The sequence below is a fragment of the Vicia villosa genome, unplaced genomic scaffold (genome assembly GCF_029867415.1).
Source record: "Vicia villosa cultivar HV-30 ecotype Madison, WI unplaced genomic scaffold, Vvil1.0 ctg.002815F_1_1, whole genome shotgun sequence".
NCBI classification, from domain to species: domain Eukaryota; kingdom Viridiplantae; phylum Streptophyta; class Magnoliopsida; order Fabales; family Fabaceae; genus Vicia; species Vicia villosa.
The window spans coordinates 75,751-89,620 of record NW_026706040.1 but is presented as its reverse complement, the minus strand read 5'-3'; the positions used below and the strand labels follow the sequence as shown (position 1 = coordinate 89,620).

The window sequence follows — 13,870 nt, the reverse complement described above, 5'->3', positions numbered from 1 at the left end:
TGGTGGCTGTTGTCCTAAAGTTTCGATCACCAACGATGATCTCACTGTTGAAAGGCGTTTACCAAATAAATCCTCATACAACTTGCTTCTAGGACCTATAATTTCTTTCTCCAAATCCAGACGAACCATTGACCATCCATCTGTGCCATAACCATGCAAAGATGCAATGGCTCTAAATCCACAATTTCCATCATCTCTTACATAAAAAATGTCATCAATAAATGGTCTGATGTAATCTGGAAATTGTACAATGTATTTATCAAATTCTTTAATTTTTGAGGTTTGGGATAGTTGTGAACATAACCTCTTTGAAGATTTTTGAGAACTCAAATGTGCTTGATCAACATACTCATATCCTGAAGGATCACAATAAACATCATATCCTTTGGTTTTAATTTTTTCAGGCGGTGGACACATCTTTGTTGTAGTCGGATAAGCAATCTCACACACTCTGCTTTTTAATACTCTTTTTGCCGACAACATCTAGTGGCCTCCACCTTTTCCAAATTTCACCGATTGCATTTGTCATGTCTATTTCTGATCCATCATCTGCATCTACATCTTGATTTCCTTCCATACTTAGTTTTCTCCAATGAATAGGAATAGCCTCAATTGGTATCGCATCACCACTCAATGTATATCTCCCTAACTCATAAGCACATGGTAACCCATATACTTTTCTATGAGTACATCCGCACTTTTGTGTATCTGTACCTACCATGTCAATCCTCAACCACTCTTCAACAGTCTGCCTCAATGCAGCTCTTGATACTGAACCACACAAATTTGAATAAAAAGGACTAGTGTGTGCATGCTCAACTTCATAAAAACTCTTCTGAAATGAAGCTCTAATGTTGTCCACTTGTATCTTGATATTGTCATTCATAGCCTCCCAACATTGGCATAAATCACCTAAGCTATTCTCTAACATTTGCTTAAGTTTCCAATGTGCAGACTCCACCCTTTAAATAAAACAAAACAACTAATTATCTGTAATATTAAATAAATAAACAATGTCGATAAAATCACATAAACATACCTATTTGTTGTGGTGTTGCCCAAATGTAACACTTGATTGATCCATGTTTCGACAAATCGATGTCTGTACGGTGTCAACCATGTGTCATTCACATAATCAATAAAACCTTTGGAGTCAACACATGCATCCTCAAGTTGTTTCAACCTTTGATGGTACTCCATCTCATCACTAGTCCTTGTAAGTTCAAACCACATTTTCTCCACTGTTTCTCGCATATCATCCACAACATGTTCCTTACACTTTGATTTCACGTTTTTGTTGATGTGAAATCGGAAAAGCAAATTAGTTGTCTTTGAAAATACTGTTTCAATGGCTTTCATTAAAGCAAGATCTCTATCAGTCAAGATTACTTGAGGATAATCATCCTGCTTGATAAACAACTGTTTCAACTTATCCAATACCCAATAAAAAGTATTTGTCTGCTCAGATTCCATATAGGCAAATGCAACAACAAATGTTAATTTAGTTGATGTCATACCAACTATTTCAAACAACGGTTGCCTGTACTTGTTTGTCTTGTATGTGCAGTCCATAATCAATACAATAGGAAACATATTCAACAACTTCACTGATTCTGGATGAGCCCAAAAAATATCTCTCACAACTTCTGACTCATCCTTTTTCCTACTCCAGTAAACATAACCCGATTCTTCAACCAACTTGAACAATTGTTGCATTTCTGTTCTGGGACCCCTTATCTCTTTTTGTATCTTATTCTTATGTTTGTATATTTGCGTGATCCAAGTGACATTTTCCGGGTCACGCTCTTGCAATGACAATAATATGTGTCTTGGTTGAACATGGCGTTTTGTCAAATCAACAATATGTTGCTTATCATTTGTATTTAGTCGATTTACGAAAGCATGACCTTCAAATTTATCAGGTAAGCCGTGGTTGTGTACTCCGTATTTTACATCGATCTTCCATCCAGAACCATCTTTCCATGGTGTTGACCTAATTTTGAAAGGACAGCCACATCTCTTACTAGCACTTTGGGTTTCGCTATCTGTTTTTTTTTTGTATTTTCCACCTTTATCACAACCAAATACTAATTTATCACTTCTTCCTCTCTTGCCTGTTTTGGTATCTGAACAACTTATTATAATTGTCACTTTATTCCTGATTCCAACCTCCTTAATCCAACTTATCGCCTCTTCTCTTGTAGCAAATTTTTGACCAGTTACAAAAACATCAGTTGTATCCACACATGTTTGATTTACATCGCATTTCATCAAAGGAGGATCCATTTCTAAATATATAAAATTAATTTAGTTTAATATATAATTAAAAAAATTTTAAAAAAAATTGAAAAAAAACAGAACCGGAACACCCACTAAGGGGATATCCGGTTGAGACAACAACAAACCGGAACACCCATTAGTGGGATATCCGGTTGAGACTTTTGCAAACCGGAACACCAAGAATTGTGTTATCCGGTTGATAATAATGGGAACTGGAACACCCAAACCTGGGGTGTCCGGTTTTGGGTATTCACTAACCGAAATTCTGCATCTTTGGATATCCGGTTGAAGCAACGTATCAGGTTCCAGTCACTCAGGTGTCCGTACAAACAGTAAAAATAAAAAAATAAAAAATAAAAATTAAAAGTTAAAAGTTGAAAAGGACAAAATTGGAATTTTTTTAAAATTGTAGGGGTATTGGGATAAATGTAGGGGTACGGGGTATAATTTTCCAATTTGAGTGTTAAGTTAATTGGGCCTTGCAATCAAATTCTGGCCCGGTCTCATTTAGGTCAATTCGCACCCCCTTTCCTTTAGTTTTAATAGTTTTTTTGTTATTAGTTTTATTTTAATTGATACAAAATGTACATATATTATAATTTTCAAAAATACAAAAATTATATTAGTATTAATTTTTCTATTATTTTATATTAAAAAATATCAAAAAATGTTTTAATGACTTTTAGTTTTTTTAAATATCTTTCATGATTTTGCAAATATCTCCCTTCTTTTGATATCTTTCTTTGAATTTCAAGTTTAGAGGTCTAATTCCTCTTTAAATTCAATGGACTTAGGGCGTTGATGGGATGAAAATCCTAATCCGCAATATTATGTTATTGAACTTGAAGATGGAAGGAACCTTTAATGTGATTCCATCTTTTTCTTCTCTTTCATTTTGGTCGATGAAAATCTTCAATATCATTGGAGTTCTTTTGGATTCTCGATGAAGACAAGACCGTTACCTCTTTTCTTTTCGTGCGGTATTGCTTTTGGAGAACGATCTACATATCATTTTTCTCGCATGCATTAGCACACAAATTGTTGACCGACCTCTTTGTAGGGTGACTTCTATATAAGTTACTTGACGATCTGCTTAACATAACGCAACATTACTTGTCCTGAATCGAAAAAGATCAAATATGGCTGAGATTATATGCGGTTGGTTTAAGAGTTATGGAAGTTTATCGTGTAGTCGCTTTGATTCTATCAAGCTTCTGATGAACTTTCATTGAATTTAAACTCGAGATCATCATTCACTCATCATCGATCTTCATTTACTAACTACTAACAATTAACAATTGACTTTACTTTCCTCTCTTTATTATATTGCTCTTTATATTTTTACGCTTTATGCTTTTATTTTCTCATTTTATCATTCATCATGTTTATGTTTCCGCTATTTTCCCTTTGTCCATTTGGACGTATGTTTATGTTTCTTCTATTTTCCCTTTGTCCATTTGGACCATATTTTATTTCTTGTGCTAAAACATTAATAATCAACTTAAATAATAATAAAAAGAACTTAAGGCTCTCTATGGACTATTGGTTACTATCCTGAGCATTTTGGAGACCTGGACATTTTGGACTTAATACCTCTGTACCTTGTTATACTATTATTCTGTCTGGAAGTCGTTGGAGTTTACTCCAAGGCATTGGGTTGTTTTCTATTTGTGTATGCAGGTATTTCCTAGAAAGTCCTTGATGGTTAATTCCAAGGCATTGTGATAAGGAATTCATCTGTACACTGTCGTTACTCTGCCCGATTTTCGTCAAGATTTTATGATGTATTCTAAAGACTTGGTGCAAGTGATGCTAAAGATAATAAGTTCATCTGGATCCCAAAGTGGTATTGTGTTGGTTTAGTGTTGGTAGTCCAAAGGATGGGAAATCTACCTTGACTCTCAATGTCAAGTGTTGGCTTCTTATTTTGGTTAGATCATTCTTTCCTTAACTTTTATTTTACGCTCTAGGATAGTCCCTTCATCTTCTCCCCCTTCTTAGATTTTCAAAATCTTCCTTTTTCTAACACTTTCTTATGTTTGCAAAGCTCTTTTAAAAATCTTTCTCTAAAATATCTTTTTCTCTTGTTGGCATTTCTTTCAAAAGTGTAGACACGATTAATTGTTGTAGTGAGTTACGATATCCCACGATTTTGACATTGATTGATATGATGGAATCTTTTCCACTTGAGAGAGCTAGTGGCATACTTCTTGGAGCTCTTCTTTCATTTGTGATGCAAATAATCCATCTGTTCTCATGTTAAAGATCAATGGATGAGTATTCTCTCCTATGATGATAAAGTGTTTATTCCTTTTAAAAATCCTCCCTTTTAAGTGGAACTACATTAGCTATGACTTCTCCATTGCACCGAAGAGGTATGTAGGCACAAGATGTAATCTTTTGCCGAGATTGTTTTAAAAATCAAACAAACCTTTCTTTTGCATATAATATCTTTTAATAAACACAGATTTTCAAAAAGATTCTTGTGGAGTACCACAGATATGAGGGGTGCTTAAAACCTTCCCCTTGTATAATCAGCACCCGTACCTAAGATCTCTTTTTGTTGATTTTTTTAAAAAACTTCTTTTGGGTTTATTTCTCTCTTTTCTCATTTCCTTTGGAAACAATAAACCGCGGTGGCGACTTTCACTGAAATAACGAGTCAAATCAGTCAATGGCTTTGATCTCATATCTCCCCGTTACAACATGGGCAGGTGGATTGACGGAGTTTGGAGTTGGGGGATCTCGATATCACTAACCCAAATAGCAGCACCGACAGGGAGGATCTGTTGTAGCTTCGGCTGCTGATTCAGGACTTTTGTCCTACTGCGGGTAGCGGTGACGATATCACATGCATCGACGATTTGATGAGCGGTTTTTCAATAAGGGGCTGTTATGATTTAATTAGTAAGCATTATATCCCTTTCGCCCAGGTTGATAAGTATGATAATGCTTTTGTTTCGATTTGGAAGATAGATGTTTCTCAAAAAATAAAAGCCTTTGGTTGGAGGAGTTTTATTAATAGGATTCCAGTGAAAGATTTACTTTCCATTCGAGGTATTACTACTCTTTCTAGTGATCATGGATGCGTGTTTTGTAGAGTTGTTCTCGAATATTTGAATCATTCTCTTTTATTTTGTCGTAATTCCGGTTTGGTTTGGAAGGAGATTGCCAAATGGATTGATTTTGTGAATTTTGAAGCGGTTTGTTCTAAGGAAAGTTTTATCAAGTGGTGTTTGTTTTGCAAGTCCAAAAAATTTTAAAAGGAAAAGAAGGTTAGAAGGTTGCATTTGGTTTGCAACTTCTTGGAGCTTATGGATTCTCAGAAATGGTATCATTTTTCGGGAAGAGGGTTGAATATTTTGGATGTTGTTTGGCGCATTAAGGCTTTTTGTGGAGATAGTCTTTCATAGGAAATATTACACATTCCAAATATAACTTTTTTGATTTTTGTAAAAACCCTTTGTATTATCTTGTGTAAGAGCATTTGGGGTGTTATATTTCCTTTCCGAGCTCCGTCTATTTTTTTTTGTATTCAGGTTTGAGAACTTTTGTTCTCTTTTTAATGAAACTTGCTTATAAAAAAAATTATTCCAACCCAAAACTTTATAGATTGATACAGTGTTTCACTTGATGGCAACTTGGCACATATTTTTCTATTCTTGAGCAATTTCTTTTTACTAATACTAATACTGCTCTCTCATTTATTTATCTATATAATTAAGTGTTTGGGGGTGTACTTTACGTATCCACTTGTAAGTATGTATTATCATTATATTATAAGAGGTTTAAGGCATTTAAATAGTTAAAGTAACATTATAAATTTAATGTGTATATTTAAAATATGAACTCGAAAACAAAAATAAATAATGAATAAAAAAATAATTGCATAACTTAATTATATCTAAAAAACTTAATTATATAGATACGTAAATGAGAAAACAAAAATGAATGAATAGCTAAAATACGAAATGAATGTAAAAATGATAATATAAGTTATATTTAAAATATTTATTTAGGTTAATAAACTATTTTATAATTTTTTGGGTGTTTATGTAAATTATAGAAGATACAAATGTAAATAAAGAATCAATTGGGTAATTATATAAATTGTTACAAAACTTGTTAACCTATTATAGCATGTATTTTAATAGTTCACCATGCTAGATTAAAAATGTAACTTCACCGTGCTAACCTTCACCATCATGATATTATAAGAGGTTTAAGGCATTTAAATAGTTAAAGTAACATTATAAATTCAATGTATATATTTAAAATATGAATGCGAAAACAAATATAAATAATGAATAAAAAAATTATTGCATAACTTAATTATATCTAAAGAAACTTAATCATATATATAAGTAAATGAGAAAAATAAAATAAATGAATAGATAAAATAATAAATGAATGTAAAATTGATATTATAAGTTATATTTAAAATATTTATTTAGGTTAATAAATAATTTTTTAATTTTTTAAGTGTTTATGTAAAATATAGAAGATACAAATGTAAATAAAATTTTTATTGAATAATTATATAAATTGTTACAAAACTTGTTAACCTATTATAGCACGTATTTTAATATTTCACAATCATAACCTTCACCCCCTATATATATTATGTTTGTGGTCTATTGAGGGGGTGGAGTTGATTATTATTGAATGTAGAATTAAATGCAAGTAGTCCTTAAAGCTGTAACTATTAATAATGGGATGCAAGTAGTCCTTGTATCCTTTTTCTACCACTTTCCCTACATTGTATTCTACACCATGCCTTACAACAAAGTAGAATGTATTGCACAGATATCAAAGTTGATTAAATTATTATAAATAAATAAAATTAGTATATTTGTTAGATACTTATACGGTGTAGGTGTTAGCTGTAGGTGTTAGCTATAGTGTAAATATAGCTTTTCTCTTCACTTTTTTACATTTTAAATAATTAAATTCACTGAAGTGTGTTGTGTTGGCCATGTTGTTGAATTACATCATGCACCATTTCAAACTACGTCTTAATATGTACATGGTGCAAGTTGTTGTGCAATAACCTTGTCTAACATTGGGCAGCAGCAAATCCTATCACGTTTAATATGTTGATTGGCTAACAAGGGAGTCACATAAATTTTGGTTTCAATCAACGACTGAAATTGATTGCTTGGTAGCCCATACTAGAACCAAAAATATTTAAAGAGTCACTTGTCTTCTTTTAGAGTTGTTTGGTTTGAAGGAGAAATTGCGAATAGAGAAAATGACAAGAGAAATTATAAGAGAGAAAAATATAAAATTCAAGTATATTTCAAGTAATGATTGGTTTAAGAGACAAATATAAAAAATATAAAAAATTAGAGAAGAGAAAAATGTTGCATTTTTTTTAAAAAATATTATAAAATCAATTATGTCGATTTAAATTTAATTAAATAATTAGTTACTTTTTCATATAAAAAACTAATTGTTTCAAAATGTTTATTTTTAATAGACTACAAATTTAATTTATTTTATTAATTATTAAACTTAATTCATTAATAATTTAATTTAACAACTTAGCTGAATTGATACTATAAAGAATTTATTTGATATACACTAATAATATTTTACATTATCAAAATCATAACAACTGAAATTTTGTAAGTTTTTTACTTTAATTTTAATCATATTTATTATGAATTATTATGATGACAATGAGTAAAATATTTTACTAAAAAATCTCTACTATCAAGAGAATTATAATCACTTCCTCCGCTTAATTTATTTATTCTCACTTTTTTATTTTAATTGAATCACTTCCTCCCCAAAATTGATGAGATGCACCATTTTTTTTCTCTCTTTTCAACTTCTCTCACACTTCTTTTTATCTTTTAATTAAATTTTGAACATCGATTTTTAATAAACTAAATAATTTTACAAACAGACAAAATGACCTTTATCTTACCTATTACCCTCTCACCTATTTCTATTGAACCATACACACTGGACACTTATTACTTAAAGGAACATGTAAAACTCTACAAGCAAGTGAGTCACTCTTTTAATTTATCTTATTCAAAAAAGAAAGACATATTTTACCCAACTTTAATTTAATTGCATGTATCAATGATATAGTTTGGTGGGGGACCTATTCTAAAGAAATGATTCTCTCTTTTTTTATCGTAAAATATAATATGCTCATGAATTTAACTTATCCTAATTTTTTTTTCTTTTTCATTTTATCATTTAACTTTATGTAATTTAGGGAAGAGAATTTTAAACGCATGGTAAAGATTTATGACACTAAATTTAACATAAATATTTATTTTAATAATTAGAGTGTAGTCATGTTAACTTTTTATGTATCAAAACTATAAAATATTTATTTTAGTATTAGTCATTTGATTTTTAATGTGTTTATAATCATTAAGTTTAATAGTTGAATGTGTTAGTTTAAATTAATTTAGGATAAAACGTTATAGAAGTTTTTGTTTTGTTTCAAGATTATTTGAACACAAGTTAGCTAATTCATGATGAGTATTTATAACAATGAAAATAACATGTGGTGTGTGACGGTAATGGATGACTATCTCAATTTCCCAAATTTTTAAAAATGGTTGGGAACAAAATTTAGGCTTGTCTATAGATGCTCTATACATAACTTACACCTGTCCTATAGCATAAACTGCTAAAAAAAGGATAGATAAAATTACTGAGTTTGTCAGATTGAACAAGGAAGGAAATAAAGTGGAAAATAATTATAAAAAAGAAAAAGCAATGTTTGAACAAAAACGGAAAAAATGAAAAGAACAGATATGATAGATTATATAATTGCAGCAGCTAGTGCTACTGTTTATGATGATACTTTTTTGAAATCTTCCTTCTAGGAGATATTTTTTCCATTTTATTTTACTGATTTATCATTTTCTAGTAGAATCTATTTTTTGTTCTAAAAAAGTTAAAAATTAAAGTTATATACACCGACAATGTGATATGATAGTAATGGTTAAAATAAGATTAAAATCTAGTGATTAATTTTCATTAGTCAGTTTTTTTGGAATGACTCAGGCAAGAGTTCGACAAAGGCAAATTCAAAATAAGACTGATAACTGTATTTTGGTCTTACCCATTTTTTAAAAGGACGCGTGGAAGCCTGGAACATGCAAATGAGAATGTGTCATTCTCAGGAGAAAAGACTGTTCATTACAATTTATGTCGAAGTAGAATAACTAAGGGTCTTAACAATGAGATTTTCGTGTGTTCAATATTGTACCATACTAAAATCACTCAAAGTATCTATGTGTGTTGAGAAAAAAGTTTATGAGAAAATGTACATATAAAACAAGGTATGTCGAATGGATTACTAACATTGTTTCGGTTATTAAAAAGAATAGAACTTTGAGGGTTTACATCGATTTTAGAGATTTGAATGCAGCAACCCTAAAGGATGAATTTCCAATGCCAGTGGAAGAAATGCTTATCGATTCAGTCGCATTTCGATGTCCAAGAGTCTTAGGGACCAAAGGATCATACATTGAATGACATCCTTGTATCTTGATGTTTGAGGAAGCAAACTTAATCTAAATAGTCTATGTAGAGTATTTTGATCATTCAATACCTAGTTTATTATGGCCAGTTCTATGAGTATCTATTAGAGGAAATCCATACATAAGAGAACACCTATGAAGGGTCAATAAATGAAATATTAGGTATTGAATACCTATGTTGATCATTCAATACCTATGTTTGAGGATCAATGAAATATTAGGTGTTCTCACCATTAATTGACCCTTCAACCACCTCCACAGCAGATTCATCATCTTCTCTATTCTCTTCTACCACCTCTGTCTTGTTCTCTAGAGAACCTGAACCCTATTTTGTTCTTAACCTAGACTCCCCAATCACCCGTCTCAGAATCAACCCTCCTGAACCCTCTGTTGATATTCATTTTGAATTATTAAAGTATAAGGTACGAACAGGGTTAGATGCTCTGAAGGTTTCTCATGACTCCAAGATGGATCATGTAGCTGCTGGTAAGCTCTGGAGAGCTTTTAAAAGAGAAATTCAATCTGACTTTATGGATCTTCAGGAAGAGTGCTTAGCTGCTGCTCCTGGTCCTTCTGGATTCCTTCTGCAGTATGATGATGGCAAGTACTTTCTGTTAGAACAAGAATTGTTCTGATCAAATTATCTTAGTTTTGATGATAACAATGTATATGAATTTTGCTTAAGATAATGTGGTACTCTAATCCAATGCAATTTCCTTTTCAGGAAATATATAAAGAGTATGCACAAATCAGCCCTCAGAAGCTTTGACTCTGAAGGTTCAACATGCAACATCAGAACATGGTCTGGCAAGACATCAGAAGATGGTCAAGCAGAATCAGAACATGGTCTATGGAAGTTTCAGAAGGACTGGAGTTCAGAAGCAGAAGCACTGAGGTAATGGTATCACGCTCATAAGCACTTCAAGGTCAGAAGATGCTTATGCACCAAGCTGTTTGTACTCTGATGATATTCAAACGTTGTATCTACAAAATATCAATCAGAATCAAGTACAAGATGGCAGGTTACGCTGACTGACAAAAGGAACGTTAGAAGCTATTAACGGCAACATCAGTAGTCACAGCAAAAGCAAGGCTCGAGGTAGTTGACAAAAGTGTGAAACATTAAATGCAATGCTGTACGGAATACGCAAAGCATTAAATGCTCCTAACGGTCATCTTCTCATGCGCCTATAAAATGAAGTTCTGAAGAGAAGCAAAGGTTAACGAAACTGCATACAACTCTTAATAAAAACTTTGCTGAAACGCTGTTCATTTTGAAAGCTCTCAAACTTCATCTTCAACCTCACTTATTGCTGTTGTAATAATATAGTGAGAGTAAGCTTTAAACTGTAAGAGAAATATCACAGTTGTGATTATCTCTTTTAAGAAGCATTGTAATACTCTTAGAATTTGTTTACATTAAGTTGTAAAGGACTAGAGTGATCAGTTAGATCAGAAGACTCTAGAAAAGTCTTAGAGGGTATCTAAGCAGATTGTTCCTAGAGTGATCAGGTTGTGATCAGAAGACTCTAGAAGACTTAGCAGTGTCTAAGTGGAAAACCATTGTAATCTCGTGTGATTAGTGGATTAAATCCTCAGTTGAGGTAAATCGCCTGATAAGGGTGGACTGGAGTAGTTTAGTTAACAACGAACCAGGATAAAAATAATTGTGCAAGTTGTTTTTATTTTACAAGTTTTGATACTACACTTATTCAAACCCCCCCTTTCTAAGTGTTTTTCTATCCTTCAATTGGTATCAGAGCGTCGGTTCTAAGGTGCAAGCACTTAACCGTGTTTAGAAAAGATTCAGGAAGAGAAAAACGCTTCAGTAAAAGATGGCTGGTGAAATTCCAACAAACACACCTACATCTACATCTGGCTCTGCTGAGCAATACAATGAAAATGGTAACAATGGTTATACTAGACCACCAGTGTTTGATGGTGAAAACTTTGAATACTGGAAAGATAAACTTGAAAGTTACTTTCTTGGTCTAGATGCTGATCTATGGGATCTTCTGTTGGATGGTTACACACATCCAGTTAAAGCCAATGGTGTGAGGCTCACAAGAAAAGAAATGACTGATGAGCAAAAGAAGGAATTCAAAAATCATCACAAGTGCAGGACTGTTTTGCTGAATGATATCTCTCATGCTGAGTATGAGAAGATATCTAACAGGGAAACTGCCCATGACATATACGAGTCTTTGAAAATGACTCATGAGGGAAATGCTCAAGTCAAGGAAACCAAAGCTCTTGCGCTAATCCAGAAGTATGAAGCCTTCAAGATGGAGGATGATGAAGACATTGAAAAGATGTTTTCAAGATTTCAAACTCTAACTGCTGGATTAAGAGTTCTGGACAAAGGCTACACCAAGGATGATCATGTGAAGAAGATCATCAGAAGCTTGCCCAGAAGATGGGGCCTAATGGTGACTGCATTCAAGATAGCAAAGAACCTGAATGAAGTCTCTTTGGAAGAGCTGATCAGCGCCCTGAGGAGTCATGAAATTGAGCTTGACGCCAATGAACCTCAGAAGAAAGGTAAGTCTGTTGCATTAAAATCTAATTATAAAAAATGCACTAACGCTTTTCAGGCTAAAGAAGTAGATTCTGAAGAATCAGAATCAGAAGAAGAAGAAGATGAACTATCCATGATTTCCAGAAGAGTTAACCAACTCTGGAAAAACAAGCAGAGGAAGTTCAAGAGCTTCAGAAGCTCAAAGAAGCCTGAAAGAGGAGAATCTTCTGGAGGCAGAAGATTTGACAAGAAGAAGGTCATGTGCTACGAATGCAATGAGCCTGGACACTACAAAAATGAGTGCCCAAAACTTCAGAAGGAAAATCCCAAGAAGAAGTTTCATAAGAAGAAAGGTCTTATGGCAACATGGGATGAGTCAGAAGATGAATCAGACTCTGAAGATGAGCAGGCAAACATTTGACTGATGGCCACTGTCAATGATGGATCAGAATCTACGTCAGAATCAGATTCTGAAGAGAAAATGTGGGTACCTAAGGAAAAGATTATTCCTATTGCAGATATCCTTGGCTGCAAAGAAGACAAAGCACAACATGTCATGGTACCTGGACTCTGGATGCTCGCGACACATGACAGGAAGAAGGTCTATGTTTCAAGACCTGGTGCTTAAATCTGGTGGAGAAGTCAAGTTTGGAGGAGATCAGAAGGGCAAGATAATTGGCTCTGGAACTATAAAGTCTGGTAACTCTTCTTCCATAACTAATGTACTTCTTGTAGAAGGATTAACACATAACTTATTGTCCATAAGTCAATTAAGTGACAATGGTTATGATATAATCTTCAACCAAAAGTCTTGCAAGGCTGTAAGTCAGAAGGATGACTCAATCCTATTTACAGGCAAGAGGAAGAACAACATTTATAAGACAGATCTTCAAGATCTCAAGAATCAGAAGATAACTTGTCTTATATCTGTTTCTGAAGAGCAGTGGGTCTGACATAGAAGATTAGGACATGCTAGTTTGAGAAAGATTTCTCAGATTAACAAACTAAATCTTGTCAGAGGACTCCCTAATCTGAAATATAAATCAGATGCTCTTTGTGAAGCATGTCAGAAGGGCAAGTTCTCCAAACCTGCATTCAAGTCTAAGAATGTTGTGTCTACCTCAAGGTCGTTAGAACTCTTGCACATTGATCTGTTTGGCCCAGTCAAAACAGCATCTGTCAGAGGGAAGAAATATGGATTAGTCATCGTTGATGATTATAGCCGCTGGACATGGGTAAAGTTCTTAAAACACAAGGATGAGTCTCATTCAGTGTTCTTTGATTTCTGCACTCAGATCCAATCTGAGAAAGAGTGCAAAATCATAAAGGTTAGAAGTGATCATGGTGGTGAATTTGAGAACAAATTCTTTGAGGAGTTCTTCAAAGAAAATGGTATTGCCCATGATTTCTCTTGTCCTAGAACTCCACAGCAAAATGGAGTTGTAGAGCGAAAGAATAGGACTCTACAAGAAATGGCCAGAACCATGATCAATGAAACCAATATGGCTAAGCATTTCTGGGCAGAAGCAATAAACACTGCATGTTACATTCAGAATAG

The 13,870-nt window shown here is 33.1% G+C and overlaps 1 protein-coding gene across 1 annotated transcript; it reads right to left on the bottom strand.

Annotated features, from left to right (window-relative positions):
• Positions 1–442: 442 nt before the first annotated feature.
• On the bottom strand, positions 443–2,286 carry LOC131639872 (PKS-NRPS hybrid synthetase cheA-like). Its single transcript, XM_058910312.1, has 3 exons — positions 1,642–2,286; positions 1,040–1,554; positions 443–962 (listed from the first exon to the last, which is right to left on the bottom strand). The coding sequence occupies exons 1-3, from the start codon at positions 2,284–2,286 to the stop codon at positions 443–445; spliced, it is 1,680 nt and encodes a 559-aa protein (XP_058766295.1).
• Between the last annotated feature and the right edge of the window lie 11,584 nt (positions 2,287–13,870).